Source organism: Hemitrygon akajei, chromosome 4 (assembly GCF_048418815.1).
Source record: "Hemitrygon akajei chromosome 4, sHemAka1.3, whole genome shotgun sequence".
In the NCBI taxonomy this organism is placed as follows: domain Eukaryota; kingdom Metazoa; phylum Chordata; class Chondrichthyes; order Myliobatiformes; family Dasyatidae; genus Hemitrygon; species Hemitrygon akajei.
In genome coordinates, this window is record NC_133127.1 from 165,062,215 (window position 1) to 165,084,224 (window position 22,010).

Below are 22,010 nucleotides of genomic sequence, written 5' to 3' on the forward strand. Positions count from 1 at the left end.
CCTTACCTTGAGTATTGTGAACAGTTCTGGGGTCCTCATCTAAGAAAAGACGTGCTGGCATTGGAGAGGGTTCAGAGGAGGTTCACAAGGATGATTCTGGGCATGAAAGGGTTATCATACAAGGAACATTTGATGGCTCTGGGTCTGTACTCACTGGAATTTAAAAGGATGAGGGGGATCTCATTGAAACCTTTTGAATGTTGAAAGGCCTAGACAGAGTAGATGTGGAAAGGATGTTTCCCATGGTGGGGGAGTCTAGGACAAGAGGACACAGCCTCAGGATATAGGGGAGCCTGTTTAAAACAGAGATGCAGAGAAATATCTTCAGCCAGAAGGTGGTGAATTTGTTACCACAGGCAGCTGTGGAGGGCAGATTGTTGGGTGTATTTAAGGCGGAGATTGAGAAGTTCCTGATTGGACACAGCATCAAAGGTTATGGGGAGAAGATTAGGTTGTGGGGCTGACGTGGGAAAAAGAAAGAATCAGCCATGATTAAATGGTGGAGCAGACTTTTCTACTCCTATGTTGTATGGTCCTGGAGTCTTCAACAACTAAATATTAATCTCCTAAAAGCTGTTGTAAGACAGTCAGGGAAAAGATCTTAGGGACACTCTGATTTTTTACGATTACTTTCTTTAATAACTTTGCTTCATTGCGTTTGAAGGACAGTACAATTGAACATAAGATATATGCTCTATCTCAGAAATCCAGGAGTCTCGGTTCAATGCTATCTTCTGTCAGTGTGGAGTTTGAGTGTTCCCCCTCTGATCCCATGTGCTTCCTGTGGTACCTGTTCTCCTCCCACATCCCAAGACATAAGACCACAGGACACAGAGTAGAATTAGGCCATTTGGCCCATTGAGTTGCCTCCTCCATCATGGGTAATTTATTATGCCTCACAACCTTTTCTCCAGTTTTCTTCCCACTGAGGGGAGAATTGATTAAAGATTCTTAAATTTTGAGAAGCACAGATAGGAGCCAGAATCTTTTCCCCAGGTTAGTAATGTTCAGTACCAGAGAACATACTTTTAATGGTGGGAGGGGGAAGTTTAAAGGTGCAGAAGGAGCAAGTTTTTTTTTAACAGAAACCATAAGACATTGGAATGGATTTGGGCCGTTCAGTCCATAAGGCCATAAGACATTGGAGGAGAATCAGGCAATTTGGACCATTGAGTTTGCTTTGCCATTCCATCATGGCTGATTTATTAGCCCTCTCAATCCATTCTACTGCCTTCTCACCATAACTTTTGATGCCCTGAATAATCAAGTACCTATCAACCTCCATTTTAAATATACACAATGGCTTGACCTCCGCAACCATCCATGGCAATGAATTTCACAGTTTCGCTGCTCTCTGGGTAGAGACCTTCCTCTTCATCTCTGTTCTAAATGGACGTCCCTCTATTGTGAGTTTGTGCCCTCTGATCCTAGACTCACCCACTATAGGAAACACCTCTCCACATCCACTCTATCTAGATCTTTTGTTATTCATTAGCTTTCAATGACACCCCCCCTCCACCATTTTTCTAAACTCCAGCGAGTATAGACCCTGAGCCATCAACCAATTCTCATTCATTCAACCTTTCATTCCTGGAATCATTCTTGTCAACCTCCCCTGGAGCCTCTCCAATGCCAGCACATCTTTTCTTAGATAAGGGGCCCAAAACTGCTCATAATATTGCTAGTGCAGTCTGACTAATGCCTTATAAAGTATCAGCATTAGATCTTTGTTCTTATATTCTAGTCCTCTTGAAATTAATGCTAATATTTATTTGCTTCCTTAACATCGACTCAACCTGCAAGTGAACCTTTAGGGATTCCTGCTCAAGGACTCCCAAGTCCCTTTGCATTGATGAATTTTCTCCCTGTTTAGAAAATAGTCTATGCCTTTATTCCTTCCACCAAGGTACATGACCAAGCACTTTCCTATACTATATTCCATCTGCCACTTCTTTGCCCATTCTTCTAATCTAAGTTCTTCTGTAGACTTACTGCTTCCTCAACGCTACCTATCCCTCCACCTATCTTTGTATTGTCTGCAAACATGGCCACAAAATCATCAATTCCATCATCCAAATCATTGACATAAAACGTGAAATGAAACAGTCCCAACCGACCCCTGAGGAGCAGCACTAGTAACTGGCAACCAACCGAAAAAGTTCAGTTTTTCCCTATTCTGTGCCTCCTACCAGTCAGCATAGATTCTATCCATGATAGTATCTTTTCTGAAATACCATGGGCTTTTATCTCGTTAAGCATCCTCATGTGTGGCACCTTGTCATAGGTTTCAGAAAATCTAAGTCAACACGATCCACTGACTCTCCTTTATCTATCCTGCCTGTTATTTCTGCAAAGAATTCCAGCAGGTTGGAATGTTATGGTAAGGTTGTATAAGGCATTGGTGAGACCGAATTCGGAGTACTGTGTGCAGTTTTGGTCACCTAATTACAGGAAGAATATTAATAAGATTGCAAGAGTGCAGAGAAAGTTTACAAGAATGTTGCTGTGACTTGAGAAACTGAGTTACAGAGAAAGGTTGAATAGGTTAGGACTTTATTCCCTGGAGCATAGAAGAATGAGGAGAGATTTGATAGAGGTATATAAAATTATGATGAGTATAGATAGAGTGAATGCAAGTAGGCTTTTTCCTCTGAGGGTAGGGGGAGAAAACCCAGAAGACATAGGTTAAGGGTGAAGGGGGAAAATTTTAAAGGGAACATTAGGGAGGGGCTTCTTCACACAGAGAGTGGTGGGAGTGTGGAATGAGCTGCCAGATGAAGTGGTAAATGTGGGCTCACTTTTAAGATTTAAGAAAAACTTGGACAGGTACATGGATGAGAGATGCATGGAGGGATATGGGTCAGGTGAGGGTCAGTGGGACTAGGCAGAAAAATAGTTCGGCACAGTCAAGAAGGGCCAAAAGGCCTGTTTCTGTGCTGTAATGTTCTATGGTTCTATGGTTCTAGGTTTGTCAAGTAAGATTTCCCTTTAAGTAAACCATGCTGACTTTGGCCTCTAAGTACCCCAAAACCTCATCCTTAATAATGCATTCCAATGACTTCCTTACCACTGAAGTCAGGCTAACTGGCCTTTAATTTCCTTTCTTCTGCCTCCCTCCCTTCCTAAAGAGTGGAGTACCATTTGCAATTATCCAGTCCTCCAGATTCATTCTAGAATCTAGAGATTCTTGAAAGATAATTACTAATGCCTCCACAATATTTCAGCTACCTCTTTCAGAACCCTAGGGTGCAGTCCATCTGGTTCAGATGACTTATCTACCTTCAGACCTTTCAACCTCTCATGTACCCCTGAATTTTTGTCATGTTGCTAGTGACTTCCACAGTGAAGACCAACACAAAATACTTATTAAGTTTGTCCACCCTTTGCCCCCATTACTACCTCTCCAGTTTCATTTTCAAGTGGTCCAATATCTTCTCTTCACCTCTCTTTTACTCTTTATGTATCTGGAAAAAAAAACTTTTTGTATCCGCTCGATTTCTTTGGCTAGTTTACCTTCATATTTCTTCTTTTCTCTCCTTGTGGCTTTTTAAGTTGCTTTCTGTTGGCTTTCCAATCGTCTAACTTCCCACTAATTTTTGCTTTATTATATGCTCTCTCTTTTGCTTTTATACTGCCTTTAACTTCTCTTTTCAGCCACAGATGCCTCAACCTCCCTTTAGAATACTTCTTCATCTTTGGGATGTATCTATCTGGCACCTTCCAAATTGCCCCCAGAAATTGCAGTCAATGCTGTTCTGCCATCATTCCTGCTAATGTCCCCTTTTAATCAACTTTGGCCATCTCCTCTCTCATACCTCTGTAATTTCCTTTACTCCACTGTAATACTGATACATCCAACTTTAACTTCTCCCTCTCAAACTTCAGGGTAAATGATACAGTACTATGTTATGATCACTGCCTCCCAAGGGTTCCTTTCCCTTAAGTCCACTAATCAAATCTGGTTCATTACACAACACCCAGTCCAGAACTGTCTTTCCCGTTGTGGGCTCAAGTACAAGCTGCTCTAAAAGGCCATCTCGTAGGCATACTACAAATACCCTCTCTTGGGTACCAGCACCAAACTGCCTTTCCCAATCTACTTACATGTTAAAATTCCATATCGGTATCAGAACATTGTCCTTTTTCATACACTTTCTATCTCCCATTGTAATTTATATACCACATATTGGCTACTGTTCAGAGGCCTTATATAATTCCCATCAGAATCTTTTTATTCTTGCAGTACCTTAACTCAATCTACAATGATTCAACATCATCTGATCCTATATCACCTCTTTCTAAGGAGAAGATTTCATTTTTTTTACCAATAGAGCCATTCCACCCTCTCTTCCTACCTGCTTGTTCTTTAGGTACAATGTGCGTCCTTAGATGTTGAGCTCCTAACTATGATCTTCTTTCAGTCACATCTCAGTGATGCCCACAACATCATACCTGACAATCTCTAACCATGCTACAAAATCACCTACCTTATTCGTATACTGCATGCATTCAAATATAACATCTTCAGTCCTGTTTACATCATGTTTTTTGATTTTCCCTGCATGTTGCACTTCAACTCATCCCACCAACTGCAATTTTACCCTATAATCTGCCTGCCCTACCTCCGTGTCTCACTGCACACTGCATCTACTTGTATATCAACTGTCCCCATCTTCAGCCCTATCACTGCAGTTCCCTTCCCCCTGCTAAATTAGTTTAATTCCTCCCCATGTGGGCTAATAGATTAATTGGCCACTTTAAATTGCCCCTTGCAAGTGAGTGAGTGGTAGAATCCAGTGGGAATTGATAAGAATATTATTAAAATTAAATGGGATTGGTGTAAATGTTGCTTAATAGTCAGTGATGAGGGTATGGCTTGTTTCTGTGTGTATAGCTCTATTACTTTTTGATTGACATGACGTGAATCATCTCATCAAGTGAAAGTCAAAGTAAATTCATTATCGAAGCACGTCTATGTCATCATATACTATCCTGAGATTAATTTCATTGCTATTCATTGAGGATTTAATAAAAAGTTTATGTGTGACAGGGGGCTCCAAAACTATGGGAGTAAACAAATATCAAACAGAAAATACAGACTTTTCAAATGTGTTGCTGTATGGTACTGATTTATTGACAAAGAAGGCATAAAATATGAAAAATTTCAGGTGTTAAAATTGCTCAGTTTGAAAATTAGCCTAGAATCACTTAAAACTTTCCATGGGAAGTAAGTTCTTCAATAAACAGGGATGTTAACCTTAAAGTCAATTTGTTAAGACTCTGCTGAAATGGGTTTGTGAAATAAAATACTTAGGTGATCTCAGTAGTGAAGCATTAAGACTTAATGCATTACTAACTTCTGATTAACCAGAGTGCCGCATTGCTAACAGCCAGTGTTAATCAGAATGAACAACGTCAACTAGCCACGTAAAAATAAAAAAATAATTAAAATTCACACTAAATACTGGAGTAGTCTGGCGGTGTGTTATTATGTGTGTACATAATAAGAACTGCAGTTCCCAGTCTGCAATGCGGAGGGTTCACCCGGAACCAGAAGTGACATTGGTGAGCTAGCCACACACGATACTTTGGAGCTACAGCCATTACCATAATTAAATACAGTATGTGTTTGGATGAGTATTTAGTGCAGTGTTTCCTAACCATTTTTTGCCTAACCCCACCCCCAAAGCATTTTTATACTTGCCAATGCCCCCTTAATCACAATGTACTTTCCGACACCCCCATAGTGTAAAAACCTGTTTACTATATGCTAACATGAGAAAATCGATTCTGCTTTAAATTTTTATTTGTCTTATTTTTAAACCTAGCTTACACAGTAAGAGTATCCTGGCTGCTCTCCAAAGACCAGGAAACATTGTATGACAGTGTAGCCACATACCACAAAAGCTGACATTTTTGAAAAGCATATTTGCTTTATCACTTTGAATTCTGATCATTTCTTCTTGCAAGCTCACTTCCTGTTCTTCCACCTTGCAAAGAAATGGGTTAGTTACCAAGTCTGGAATTTACAGATTGTTCAAATCCTTGAATCGATCCTGAAAATTCTTCTTCAGTAACTGCAGATGTAAGCAGTACTCTTGGAGATCACCGTCTGTGAAAGAGTGCCATAATTTTCATGCAGGGAAACTGTGAGAACATTCTTCTCCCAATGTTTTGCTTATGTATTTCTAATTTTCTGATAAAAGTGGACCCTGCACTTTTTGCCTGAATTAAATTGAAATTCTCACCCTGCAGTTTCATAATTAGAATGTTCACTTAGTCATACATATCAGCTAGGTATGCCACATCTCCAAGAAGATGTTAAATCTTGTTTCCCAAGATCTTGTTGACTTTGAGCAAAAATTCAACTACAGTGTCAAAAAGATCAAAGAAATGTTTTAAGAGGGAGCCTCTTGACAGCCAGTGCACTTCAGTGTGAAGAAGCAAGCATTCAAACTCTTCATCGTTATCTTGTCATAACTGGCGAAATATTCTGCTATTTAATGGATAAGCTTTAATTTTGTTGATAACAGATATTACAAGTATCATGCTTGATAAAAGTCACTGGCTGAGGTTTTTGTCTGTGAGATGTTGATGATGAGTTATACAATGGATTGAAAACAGACTTGAAATTTTCTTTTTTCATAAGTGCCAATAAACCAACATGGCGACCTGTCATCTACGGTGCTTCATCTGTTGCACAAGAAATCATGTTCCTAATCAGAATACTTCTATCTTCAATATATATTTTGAGCTTGTTGTATATTGATTCTCTATTAATACTTGTTTTTAACTTATTACAAAAACGAATCTCTTCATAAACTTTCCTATTTTTGATATATCTTACATATACCATTAGCAATGCCTTGTTGCCTTGCACAGTTGGCTCATCCAGTTGTATCCCAAATTCTGTGTTTTGTAGCTCTGTGATGCTCGATGTCTTCATTCATTTCATCGATATGATGAAGTACAGAGATTACTCTTAAATACTACTTAAATATTTAAATACTTATTACTCTTAAAATACTGCTATCCATTTCTGATACAGCAGGCGTTATTAATCTTTTACCAATTGTATGAGGATTTTCCACATTTTGCTATTATTTTGGAAAAGTTATCAGATGCAATGAGACCACTATCAAGGTCATTTTTAGCTTTCTCGGCAAATGACTTGAATGTGCACCACTTTTCGAAGTGAGGCAAAGATGAAGACAAACACAACAGTGAAAATTACACTGACAAGGATTCAGATTGGAATCTGAATGTTCGTCGGGATAGAGCTGGTGTTCAGCAAGCTACCTTTATACTATTCCAGTCAGTGCGACTGACCAGTCATATAAGGTCTCGTGACCCCAAAGTTCGTTCTTGACTGCACATATGAAGCCGAGGTTGCTTTGAACACCTGAAGTGGAATCCTCGGGGTGGGCAGGTTCACTGATTGGCCCTATTCCACTGTTTGGCTCTGGCCAGCGCTGTATCATTGCACAATCTGTTTGCGTAGATCTGTAAAGGTTGAGAGGGTGTACTTATCAACTGTTAAATTGCATGAACTTGTTCCACGCCGCAAGTCAAGGGGAACTACAGGGCATCCTAGTTACTAATTTCTGCATCCCCAATAATATCTGTTTGGTTGGTAAGGTCGGATGAGACGTATTGTGACGATGAGTGCTCAGCGGCTGCTTCCTGGGTTCCACTGACTTGTCCTTTTTTTGGAAATGCCTGCTTTGCTAACAGTCAGCAAGGTCTCATGCCTCGTTAGGGTGCTGTTTACCATTCCCCCCCCCAAGAACCTTGAATGCCCCCAATGCCTCCTTAGGACATGTAACCAGCCCCATAGGGAATCACTGATTGAGTGCTTATCCAGTGTATATGACAAATAAAATCTTCTTGAGCTTCCAGCCAGGTCCAGGTATCGATTATAATTGACATTTGAATGACAAACTGTCATCTTCGATGGGGATGATGCCCAGGCATGTTTAGTTTGGTGGTGTTTTTACCCTTGTGGTCCATCCCCCCCCCAATTGGTTAGTCCTCATCCAAACAGGTGCCCACTCCCTCACCTTATTTACAATCGAATTCCAGTTCTTACTTAGAGTGAAATCTTCATCTTTGTTAAAATACTTTTCCACTATTTTTATTTCAATGGCTTCCATTACCAGGCAGTCCAAAGAAGCATTATTGCAGCGTAGTAGTCTTGTGCCATCAAAGTCAATCCTATGGCCATTCTGAATGCTGTGTTTTGCCATTACCTATTTCTCTAAGTAACCCACATGGATACACCTGATAAAGGAATCTATTGAAATAAAACTAGAGGAAAAGAACTTTATCAAAGGCAAAGGTCTCGCTCTAAGTAAGAACCGGAATTCGATTGTAAACAAGGTGGAGGAGCGGAAATCTGAATGGATGAGGACCAACCAATCAGGAGGGACTGGCTATGAGGGTATAAATACCACCTGACTAGACAGGCCCAAGCCTCATCCCTGATGAAGATGGTAGATTTTGTCATCAAAGTGTCGATTATAATCAACATTTGTAACTGGCTGGAAGCCCAAGAAGAGTTTGTCGAAAATATCTGTTAGTTCTCCCCATGCTAAATTTGCTTTTTATCAAGAACAAACATAACATGGCGCCAGAATCGGCGTGAGTCTAAACATGGAGAGTAAATGAATACCACGAACAACTAAAATGGAGGTGCGGTTTCCAACAGGGGAAAAAAAGACTATGCGACTACAGAAAGTGCTAGCAGCAAGTGAGGTTGGCCAAAGAGGTGAGAGCACACTATGTCCAGAAGTTCTCCAAGAGATTAAGGTGAGAGAAGCTGTAAATCCCCGTAATGGATAACCTAAGTCCTCCTGCACCAATGCAGTGTACGGGCAATCTAACTGATAACTGGGATCACTTCAAACTGTGATTCAATACATATTTATGAGCAAGTAGAGCCAGAGGTGTGGGTGAAAATTTGAAAGCATCTATCTTTCTACATGTCATTGGTGAAGATGCTTTCAAATTGAGACCACATGAACTCAAGCTAAGGAGCTGCACAGGGCAGAAGCAACAGTGCAGGCTGTGAAAACAAAGTGAACGAGGCATTTCCCAAAGGCAACCGCTAAGCAAAGCAGAAGGCTCAAACAGCAAATGCGGATGTACAATGTCCTGTGTATGTTACTCAAAATGGCTTCTTTGGTTTGTTACGAGTAGGAATGCTTCTTTGTCTGATAAGTGTTTCTCTCGCCGTTGTTTCGCTTTAGAATGGCTGATATGGTAATTGTATTCATTTGTTAATCAATGGGGAATGTTATTGTGTTTTGTGAGGCTGGGAACTTGGGGGAGGGGTTTTCGTGGGTTTTTGGTGTGAAGAGAGTCGGGAGGAAGACGGACAAGGAAGGGGGACGTGCGCTGGACGGCTCGTAAGACCACCGGGGTGGTCCCAGGTGCGATGAGTGGCGGTCGGATGGTTCGTTGATTGAGCTCCTACGATGTGCACTACCCTGACTGAACTTTGATAAGTTGGCGCCTTTTGTTTTTTTCTTTCCTTGTATATATATATATATATATATATATATATATATTATATATATATATATATAGTGTTGCCTAATACTTCTTTAGTTAATGTTAGTAAACTCTTTAAAGTGTATTTCATAATGGTATTTGGTGTGAAGTTGATACTGTGGGCGGCACGAGGCATAAACTTGATTCTCACAGCACCTGCGTGTACGGGAGGTGGGTTGGTGTGTGGCTGGATCTCCTTTTCCCCTAGACATATACCAGCCTTTTGGGTAAGTGTTACACGGAGGTAGTCACATTCCAAAGACATTTTCTGCTTATGGAAATCCCTACAAAGTTGTGGGAAGAAGAATCATTTTGCAAAGTGCCGCAAAGCTGGGACTACCACGAGAAAGGTGCACATGGTTGCTGAGGAAGTCTTTGTAAAAATGAGTGGATTGTTCCAGTGACTGTGAATGAGACAGTAATTCCATTCAAGCTTGACAGTGGAGCCCAGGTAAATCTGTTGTCTATGGATGATTACAAGACTCTCAAAGTGAAGAGCTAGATTTATCCAGTGACATTAAAAGTGACAGGCTATATTGGAGAGAATGTACCTGTAAAAGAGGGCCGTATAGTGATCTTCAAGCACAAGGGCAGCACCTAAAGGCACAGCTACTGATTGTTGTAAATTGAGTACAGCCAGTATTATGTCTCAGTCCATGTGAAAAGCTCAAACTGGTGAAGAGAGTTTTTGTAATGGCTTCACAGGCCAAGGATGACCACGCTTCACTCATGGAAGAGTAAGCAGATGTCTTTAAGGGACTCGGATGTTTACCTGATGTAACTCGAGAAAGACATAATAGCATCCATTAGAGTTCCAGAGAATTATGCAAAAGAAGCACAAGAACTCCACCTTCCATAGACATCCATACCAGCTACAGTCAGGATGCCATTGTGGAACAGAGTGATGAAGAACATGATGAAAAAGTCACCAGTCTTGCTTCCACATCATGCAGCTTTGGTTCAAAATCTGTCTCTCATCAACTTCCCATTGAAGACTGGAAATCAAAAATATCTCCATGATTCTCTCTGAAGATGAAGATGAAAACTAAAAAGGAAGATGGTGAGACTACGGAATCCCCAAGATCATAACAATAGCACCAGTTCAACATAAACCGACAGGAGGAGTTGCTATCTATGATACGCAGCCAACAGAAGGAGCTCTGTGAATTGAGACCAAATCAGTTAAAACTTGTACAAAGACTCACTGATCACATTGATGTAGTCCAAGGCTCCATTATGAGGCACATGGAGTGAATTATGGTCACACAGCAAGAACAGAGATGAACAGATAGGATCTTGGCAGAAGGATGTGAAAAAAATGAACATGTTGATCAGAGACTGAACACAGCAAGTGAAAGCAATACACCCATGGAGACAAACAGAAGACCAAAAAGGATAATCAAACCACCTCAGAGACTGATTGAGAGTTACTAAGTGAATAAGGAACTGTATTTGCTCATTACAATTGAAGTTAAAGTAAACATCTTTATTGGAAAGCATTATTGTTTCTTGCAGGTTTATGAGGACAGAGTATTGTGTTTGGTTTTTCTTTAAAGGGGAATATGTGTTATTATATGTGTACATAATAGAGAACTGTAGTTCCCAGTGTACAATGCAGGTGGTTCACCCAGAACCGGAAGTGATGTTGGTGAGCTGGTCACACGCGATCGTGTGGAGCTAGAGCCATTACTGTAAATAAATATGTGTTAGTTTTACCCATGCTAAGTTCGTCTTTTATCAACACAAACATAACAGGTGGGTTGCATAGTGTCTATGGAGAGAAGTGGAGAATCAATGTTCCAGGAAAGCATGAAGGGTCTTGGCCTGAAGTGTTGACTCTTTGATCCTCTCCATGGGTGCAGCCTGATCTGCTGTTTTCCAGCATCTGCAGAGTGTTTTATGTTTAAGATCTTAAAGCTACAGGGTAGAAAATGAATTAAGATTTTAGCACAGGAATATTAGAAGAATTGTTCACTCTGTGTCCTCCCTGTTATTCTCTTCAAGTAGCTGTGCTATGATGGAATGGTGGAGCAGACTCGATGGGCTGAATGGCCTAATTCTGCTCCTATGTCTTATGGTCTTATGGTCAAAATACTGGATGAATTCAGCAGGAGGGCAGCATCTATGGAGAGGAATAAGCAGTCAATGTTGGGTCCTGATGGAAGGTCACATGCCAGAACATCAACTGCTCTTTCCTCTCCATAGATGCTGCCTGATCTGCTGAGTTGCTCTAGTGTTTTGTGTGTGTATTTAACCAGAGATTTAGAGTGAGAATCCAGCCCAGTACTGAAGGACTGCTACTTTATCAAGAGGTGCTGTCTTTCATTGAAAATCTTAAACTGAGGCTTTATCTACTATCTCGCGTAGATATAAAATACCAATGGCTTTAATTTCAATTTTCAACTGGAATCTGTCCTGGTTTTCTGTCCACTGTTCATACATTCACTAACATCATGAAGTCAGATTGCGGACAATCACCAAGTTTTTGATTGTGCAAATTTGCTTTTACAAATCTCATGTTGCTTTCCCTTTATGAGAACAGTGAAGAAAGAGTATTTAATTGGCTCACAAGTGCTTTTGGACATCCAGAGATTGTGAAAGGCACTAAACAAATATATCTGATTAATAGTCAGTGTGGACACAGTGTACACAAGTGCCTATTTTGATGTTGTATCTCTATAACTCTTCTAATGATCTTTATGTTCTATCAGCTGGGTAAAAGTCAAAAAGTTGCTTTGAAGATGCACTAAGATAATCATCAGAAATGTATCTCCAGTAACTACATTATGATAAGCCCCTCCATTTATATCATACCTTTAATGTAATGAATAATTTCAATTTACTTGATGTTAAATCCTGATCGATTCATCTGAAACTATTAACACCTTTGTTCCAATATTGAACAATCTGTATTTTCTGGAAGGTAACAAAATCTTCCAGTAAAAATTACTGGAAGGGCATCAAGGGCTCTATATTTTACAGATATTAGATTTAAATTTTGATAAAAATTAACTGCTGGTATATATTAAAGTATTTGGCACCATCGATTGCAAGATGTATTCTTAATGAACTGCAAAAGAAGATTAAATGCCAGTAAGTTATATAAAATTGCAACGTAACTTGGCAACCAATGTAGGCCAGCGTGAAAGTAACCTGCATCTGAGCAACAGCAGTTTGGAACAGATTTTGGCTTTAAGGTGTAATGTTATCAAATAAATATCTCTATATCTATAAAGGAATTGAATTTTCTCTTATATTTAATGTGTCTATTTTCAGGCACACTCCAGGACCTGGCATATCTACAATGATCACTTTCGCCAGTCTCAACAGGGCTATGTGTCAATCGCTTTGGCTTCCCACTGGGTTGGGCCAAAAAATGGGGACATTAATCCAGAAACCGTGCAGCTATGCCAGTGCTCCATCAACTCTGTACTAGGGTGGTTCGCCAAGCCAATATTCGTAGATGGCGATTATCCAGCATGTATGAAAGATAACCTCGAATCTCTATTGCCAGTTTTTGATGATAAAGAGAAAATGAAAATAACAAAAACGGCCGACTTCTTCGCTCTCTCATTTGGACCATTAAGTTTTCGACTTTTGGACGCAAAACTACTATTTAACCAATCGAAAAAATATTTTCTGAGACAACTTCTCTCTTGGATTCAAACAGAGTACAACAATTCAAAAATATTAATTGTGGAGAATGGTTGGGATGACAGCAACAGCAACACAAGGACAGCAGATGTGTATAATATGTACCCATTAAAGAACTTCCTTATGGAAGTGCTGAAAGGTAATCTTTTTCTGTTTTCTTTTTCCTAATGAAAATTTTTGAGACCATAAGACCATACGATTTAGGAGCAAAATTAGGCCATTTGGCCCATCAAGTCTGCTTCACCATTTCATCATGGCTGATCCATTTTCCCTCTCAGCCTCAATCCCCTGCCTTCTACCTGTATCCCTTCATGCCCTGACCAATCAAAAATCTATCACCCTCTGCCTTAAATATACATAAAGACTTGGCCTCCACAGCTGCCTGTGGCAAAGAATTCCACAGATTCACCACCCTTTGGCTAAAGAAATTCCTCCTCATCTCTGTTCTAAAAGGACACCTCATTCTTCCAAGTTCTAGTGAATACAGGCCCAAGCTATCAAACACTCTTCATATGGCAATTTTGTAGAATTTACCTGAAAGTTAGAAAACTGCATAGAAACTTCTGATAAAGTCAATTTCCATGCCTATTTAGTCTAAAAGTATCCTCAAATGGTTCATGTAGAAACAAATTCAAAAACACAGATGTATAGAGAGTGAACTCCAGGAGAAATCTTAGATATTCAAGCTAAACAGGAACAGCGTCATCAGACAAAAATAATAATATTTTTTGGAATGATGATCAAGAATTTAATGGTGGGCTGAAATAAAGGATATGTTGACACAGCTTATGGGAATAATTCAAAATTCTTTCTCATTACACCGCACCATCTGAACTTCTGTTACCTTTAACTAGTCACCTCTGGTAAAACTCAGCAGGTCGGGCAGCATCTGTGGAAACGTTTCCATGGATGCTGCCCGACCTGCTGAGTTCCTCCAGCTTGTGTACATGTTGCTTTGACCCCAGCATCTGCAGTGTACTTTGTGTTTACACCTCTGGTAAATTCTGTTAGGCTGTAAAACAAATCATTATGTATTGAATTTGAAAGAATCTCTTTAGAGAAAGAGGATAAGCCCAAAAGAAGCCAATGAAATAGAAGCAGGGTAGGGTCAATTGGCCTCTGACCATCCAAAACACTCTTGGCCGAATCACCTTAGGCCTTAGCTCCTCAACTGTGCCATATTCCCATAACCCTCAGTTTCCCAGTCTTTCAAATCCATCTATCTCCACATGAACAACCTCCTTAGGGCAGAGGATTCCAGAAGTTTGCCACTGTCTGCTAAAATAAATTACTGTGCACCTGGGTGTTATATGATCAGCTCCAACCAGAATGTTGAATTCTTCAGCCACACATTGCTTTGCATAGAAATAGGTATATTAAAGGATTTCGAGAATGGTCAGGAAGATTGCGTTAGATAATTGGCATTCATGGGGGAAAAAACATCATTGTAAGCTAATTAGGCCAAAAGGCCTATTCCAGTGAGGTTGCCATTCCTTGATCTAGTTCTTTCCCCATTCCCCTACCGTTATTATGATCTGCTTGCTTCTGGCAACTTTGCTTGGCTGAAAATGTTGGGGTGGCTCTTCAAGAGAGTCTCTAATCATACCCTACGTACAGTACCTTTATCACTAGCAGGCAGGGTGGTGTGACATGAGATAAAGGATCAGTTGTTAACTTGATGTTCAGTGTAAAGTCATCCAGGTTAATTTTCAATGACCTCAGTGACACCAGTTTCACATGCAGTATGATGAAAGATGACTCCAGAATAGTACATAGTTTTGTCTATTAATATTTCTCAGAAGTGGATCACAGACCTTTTAAATATCCTTTTTTGTGTTACTGACTTGGTGACTAGGTACATGTTAGAGAAAGAAGCAAATGGAACCTAATTAGCTGAGTACATTTAATAATAGACTAGTCATTATATTAAAAAAAATGAAAGCCTCGGATAAGATCCCCTTGATCTTTGACAAGTAACGGCCAATTTGCATACAGTGAGTAATGAAAGAGTTGCTGTGTTATTCTGTATAGTAAAGTTGATTCATGTATATAAGGTGGCCCAGAACTTCCTTTGTAATGTAGTATTTAATGTTTATCCATGAGGTTAGCTGGGAAAAGAAACCAATTTTTAAAAACTGCAGATGCTGTAAATCTGTAATAAAAACAGAAATTGTTGAAAATATTCAGCTGGTGAGACAGCATATGTCGTAGGAGAAATTCAGGTCCAGAATGCTTCATCAGGTTAACCCAAATTTTGACTCAACATCTCAGTCCACACCTCCAACAGCGAAGTACCTCTGAAGTGCCTCATTTACATTGTACCTTTATCTAATCCATCCGAAACCTTAATGTAGGTGGGGAATGGGGCATCCCAATTAGAACTGGGATTTTATGTGATAAACATTTCTATTTGCCTCAATCTTTATGCCAACTTCAGTTTCTCTGGCTCCCCCTATTGGACAGTAGGATATTACTTCAACTGAAAGATTAAAATTCCTCTCTTAGTGCTTCTGTTGTGTTGGACAGGCATGTATGTCTACATTATGTAAATAGCTTTGTTCCTGATACTTAGATTGATAAATTTCCACCTTGATGATGATGGTTAGATATTCCCTTCTTAGTGTAATTTGCAGTGATGATTTAATAAGCTACAGCTGAGTTTTCCCGAGGTTTAGATACATGGGCAGAGAAATGATACCCTTGTCAAATTCAAAATCACTGTGTCCACATAACACCTCAGAGAGAGCCAGACTGAAATGTAGAATTATTATGAATTTGTAACACAAAAATTAACCATTAGGCTATAACACTACCTATCAGATGCCTCCTATAATTAACTGATTTAGCAGCCTGATTATCTTTTTCACACAACTATCCAGCATCAACTTAAATACAGTCACTCCCTGTCTCAGATAGTTGGCAGCATCTCAAGCCGAAACCATTCATCAGGACCGATGAAGGATCTCAGCCCGAAATGTCGACTGTTTACCCTTTTCCATAGGTGCTACCTGGCCTGCTGAGTTCATCCTGCATTTTGTGTGTGTAACTCAGTAATTCTTCTCGATTATGAACATTCTGTTCTTAATTATTAACCAGAATGAAGTTAAAAAGCCCAGCTGACCCAGCTCCAAAGAAATTTTTAACCTTAAACAGTTATTGCATGAACATGTACCAATGATGATAGTTATTACTATTTACAATTAGTGTTATACAATTCTATTGAGGAACACAAACATTACTCTTTGGTTTTTTTTTCTTTAGCCAACCTTCTCTCTGTCTGTACACAGTTAGGCTATGGAGTAACTAGATCTAGAACATTCTATTCACATTGTGCCCTGTAGTGATGCCAGATGCTGCCCAAACTCCATTACGCAAGTCTAGCCTCTTCCAGCTAATAACTCTTTCTGCACCTGCAGTAGCCGTGCATGAGAAGCATCTTGGATTTCCTATTGCAGAGAGGATCTGCATTCATTGTGACTGAGGAGCCAGCCATGCCTTTATTCACTAGAATTAAAACTTAAATTCCAACCATTAGAGTAAAAGAAAGAGTGGTACATCTATTCTGCCTGCTTCCTACTGATAACTCTTTGATCTTTATTCTATGTCCACCATCACCAGATAAATCTTGGCTTTCTCTCTCCTTCTGGCATTTTGAAGGGACTCCTTGATCTGCACTTTCGCTTTCACCAACCACTCCTTTTTTTACAGCGCTTACAGTACCTGTCCTCTCACTTCTCCCCTTCCCACGTGAAGCACCAAATCCCTTGCACTTCTTCCAATCTAGTGTACTATATCTGGTGTTCATAATGTGGTCTCTACATCAAAGAATCCATATGCAGGTTGGGTGATGTTATGTAGAGCACCTGCATTCAGTCCATAGGGGCAACCCTGAGCTTCCTGGTGCCTGCATCTGCACTTCATCACCCCACTCCCACTCTTAATGATTTCTCTGCAGCCACCTATGCTGTCACAGTGAGACCTAACACAAGTTTGGGGGTTATCTCCTCATTTCATGTCTAGCTAGTTTACAGGCTTCTGAACTCAATATTAAATTCCACAACTCGCTTTCTCTGTCTGTCGCAGAATGAGCCTCTTATCCATCTATAACATTACTCAGTTTCACACTGCCCATAAGCATACCCTGAGCTGCTGGGCATTCCTGCATTTCTGAATCCTGCAGCTCTTACACTCCTTTGTCTGTATTTGCCTGGTTTACTAGCTTTTATGAACAATTGACTATGTTCTCCCTCCCTAATTGCCCCTCTTAATCCATTGACTACTCAAGATTCAAGATACAAGATTGTTTAATGTCATTTCCAGTACAAAATTGTGAGGGAGAATGAAATAATTGTTACTCTGGATTCAGTGCAGCACGAAAAGCACAATAAGAACACAATAATGAAAAGACACAATAAATTTAAATATGTAAGATAGCTTATACACGTAGATAATTTGTAAATAAAGTAATGCTAGGTATAGGAGTTTCTGTACATAAGGTGACTCTACAGGAAATGATGAAGTAGTGGTGGTGGGGTAGGTTAGTGGGTGGAGATGTTGATTACCCTGACTGCTTGGGGAACATTACTGTTTTTTGAGACTGGTGGTCCTAGTGTAGATACTATGTGGTCTCCTCCCTGATGGGAGTGGGACAAACAGTCTGTGAGCAGGGTTGGTGGGATCCTTCAGGATATTGCTATATCATGATAGTATTTTGTTGAAGGTTTACCATTCTCTTCGCCCTATCCACACCTTTCAACCATTCTCCCTGGAGCTTGACACTGTCTTGTTTCTCTCCTTCCCAATTTCAACAAAGGGTCCTCAACCTGAGTCTTTAACCCAGGTTCTCCTCCCACAATTGCTGCTGACCTGTCAAGTGCTTCCAGCATTTTATGCTTTTATTACAGATTTCCAGTAAATGGATTATTTTAAGTTTCTATATAGTCGCCAGTTATAGCTGACTTCTAAATAACTGGCAACTATAAATGTCAGGTAATTTGTTTACCTTTGTTCAAAATTGTAAAGGATACTGCAAGTTAAACTTAAAATTGCATTAGTAAATTAAACTCTAAGTGCAAAATTAAATGAAATATCAGGATTGCTCCCTCACCAATGTCCACAGTGGATTAATTCCCCAGTTTTTCATTCTGTTCTAGCTGTAGTCTGTGTGGTACACTCCCAATATTAATGTATAATTATTGTTTCTAGATTTTGCAGTTTTAAACTTGTATGTTTTGACATCTTTGAGAATTTGTTCTCAATTAGGTATCTGTGGATGAAAGATTAAAAGAAGTTTTAAATTACTATTTTCCATCCAAGCCTTTTCTGCAGTGGTTACATAAATTTGGAATTCTGTGTATTAGTCTCTTGAATATAGTACAATATTATCTTCTCTTGAAGTGCTACAGGAACTTTACTGAAAGGCTATGTTGAAAAATGTTACTTGATGAACATTCTTTCATCAACAAGGGTAATATCAAGACCTTCTTCAGATCAAGCACTAACATGCAAGCAGGCAGAATAGTAGAACAAAAATGTTCCTTTGCAAAGCAAAGTCCACTTGCACATATAAATATGGCATAATCTGTTGGTAATAAAGAAAAACTTGCCATCATATAAGCTGTAGGTGCTAAAATCATGTCGCAAAATAATGAGCTGTTTGCTTTGGTAAACATCTATTCTTGATGTTTGAATGCTGAGCTGCCAATTGACCATATTGGAAGTCATTTAGGTCTTTGTTATCTTGGAATAGTTATCATTTGTGATGAAATTGTTATGATTTTCAAATTTAGCCTCTTTCATTTTCACAGTATTAAGTACAGTTGTATATGTTGATCGAAAACCTATCATGAACTAGGAAATAATAACTTCTACTTAAAATTAAGAAATAATGGAACCTGCTTTATGTCTTACACCATCGAATTAAAATCATACCTCAAACTTTAAGCCTTGGTCCTTTAGCTAAAAGAATGTGAAACCTAACTATAACTGTACCTATGCTACAGTTCCTCATGGAGTACAATTTTGCTTATATTCACCAGCATCCCTTTTAAAAGCATCAAATATTGTGTTTATAGTGCATCTCTAATTAATCAGCACATAAAGTTACTATATTTTAAGTTAAGATAATTGGCAAGTCATTGAATTGAAATTCAATACCTAAAACTATAAAGGATGCAGACTCAATTGACAGTTTTTAACACGCGCTCAAAAGCTATTTATTTAACCTTGCTTTTAACTACCATAGTTTTGTCTATTATTTTCATGTTTATTTTTATTGTATTTTCATTTTTGTACTTTTATCCTATTGCAAAGTACTTTGAACTTCATCATCTATATAAAAAGTGCTCTATAAATAAAGTTAATATTTTTGTAAAAAAAAATTAGTCAACTAAAGTAGTTCTGGAAGATAAATGTTTCTTTTAAAACAGATGCATTTTACCCTTATAGAGTTTCAACATTAAAATTTTGGTCCTTGTAATTTTACAGCAATTAAATATGATGGAGTGGATGTTATTGGATACACTGCATGGTCATTGGTGGATGGCTTTGAATGGGATGCTGGTTACAATTCCCGACGAGGATTATTTTACATTGACTTTCAAAGCCAGAAAAAGGAGAGAATACCAAAATCATCTGCTCTCTTTTATCGTCAAGTGATAGAAGACAAAGGATTCCCACCAGTGCCAGAAAACAAACCTATCACAGGAACCTTTCCCCACAATTTTGTATGGGGTATTTCAGAAGATGTCATACAGGTATTTTATTTAAATTAAGGTCCTGATTTGATTAACAAGATAAATGAGATGTAGTCATTAACCATGATTATTATATCAAAATCAGTTTCATCCAACTGCACTTAGTGGTTTCCTCTTATTTATAAATTGTATCTAACATTGTGACATTTACTATGGCACTACAAAAGTCATGGTACTGTTTGATTCATCCTCTGTAAATTATATCACAACCCCTTTCTAGCCACAGCTATCAGCTTACAAGTCTTACTTTACATAGTGTTAATAATTCCGTTCAAGCATTCCATCGGATATTGCACAAAACAAGTGAGAAATATTCTGAGTTGTGTGTTTTTAATAACACTAAGACATCCTGTTTTTATTTACTGAATGGTCCATTGTACACAAAGAATTAGACAACTGGAAGCAAGTTACCACACATCCAATAAGGATTTGTGAGAGGACACATTCATTGTCCTATGTTAACATAGTGGGGGTGAATCTGTGAAATCTATTGCCACAGGTGGCTGTGGAGGCCAACTCATTAAGTATATTTAAAGCTGAGGTTGATAGGTTCTTGATTAGTTAGGGCATCAAAGGTTACAGGGAGAAGGCTGGAGAATGGGATTGAGAGAGATAATAAATCAGCCATGATGGAATGGTGGAGCAGACTCAATGGGCTGGATGACTTAATTCTTCTTTTATGTCTTATGCTCTTATGGTTAAGGGGGCGATAATATTCCACTGGGGTTTGGAGAATCAGATTCAACCCATTGTAGGATGCACAAAATGTCTTCCTGAAATGTGCCCCTCCTTGCTACTCCAGTTCCTCTTGCCCTCGCTGGAATTGCTCTCTGCTGGGTTGTGGAGATTTTGTAATCATAGTCTGTGCAATGAACCACCGTGATCAACATTTAAGCATGAGAATGAAAATAATTTCCTCTATGAAGAAAGATCAATTTCAATGTGACCTAAATGGAATGCCTTTTAAGACACAGGAGAATATTCTGCATTAGATTTGTCCCATATATAACTGCAAATTAAATGGTAACTAAACAAGCACACAAAATGGAAGCGTTAGCTTATTTTGTCTCCTTTTCGAGAGACTCCTTCAGATCCTCCATGTTTAATGTATCTTTCAGTTTCTTTATCATAACCAAAACTGGCATGTAGTTGTACAGAAGTTTATCTTAGGACACATTATTATACAACATGAATTTCATAGGAACAGAGTTGTTCATTTAGCCCTGTTGAAGTAGATGAAGTAGTTCATACCTAATTGGACCATAAAATCTGTATCTTAACCACATCTATCCACCTTAGATTTGTGACCCTTAATAGTTGTAGTATCAGTTTCAACATCAAAAACTTTAATATTATCTCAATAACAGATTGCTAGAGAAAACTTCAAGGTTCCAGAGATTATGTAATAATGTACTTCTCTGATACCGATACACAGATATTTTTTTTTATCTTCCCTTCTAACATGTTGCCAAAAATGTTGGGCTAAGATCTTCCAGTAAATTTGTATTGAAACCGAAATCCAAATACAAGATTTCGGATTGAAGACTTTTTATTGCTCAGCACACAAGTGTAAAGGAGAACAAAATGATTGTTACTCTGGCTCCAAAGCAGCATGTTCTCTAAGTAATCCTATAAAACACAATGTACAAGTAACTGCTGAGTGTGGCCGTTAATACAAAAGATTAGTTTATATTTAGACTGACTGTACATGAGTGATGCTGGATCCATGAGTATCTGAACATAAGATGACTCTGGCAGGAAATGATGTAGTGACTGTTGGCAAGAGGAACTCTTCTAGGTAGCAGCAGGGGGTATGGAAATACAGTAGGACAGTGTCTATGTCAGTGTTGGTATGAGATGTGGAGTGTAAGGGTAAATCGGCAGTGCTTGGGGGGGATGGAGGGTGCTGAGGGGCTGTGGAGAGGAAGTAGTAGTGCGGATGTAGTGGTAGTGAGGGTGATGGGGTGTGTTAATGAGTGCAGGTGTTGATCAGCCTGACGGCTTGGGGGGAAGTTCAAGAATTCAGGTATGCAGTAAAATGAACACCTT

General features: G+C 39.1%; 1 protein-coding gene across 1 annotated transcript in view; it reads left to right on the forward strand.

The window, feature by feature from the left end:
• Positions 1-22,010, forward strand: part of kl (klotho) — an 88,640-nt gene that overhangs the window by 32,229 nt on the left and 34,401 nt on the right. The window contains exons 2-3 of the mRNA XM_073043878.1: positions 12,829-13,345; positions 19,693-19,961. Of these exons, the coding sequence (XP_072899979.1) occupies positions 12,829-13,345; positions 19,693-19,961 (786 nt within the window). The remainder of the gene's footprint in view (positions 1-12,828; positions 13,346-19,692; positions 19,962-22,010) is intronic.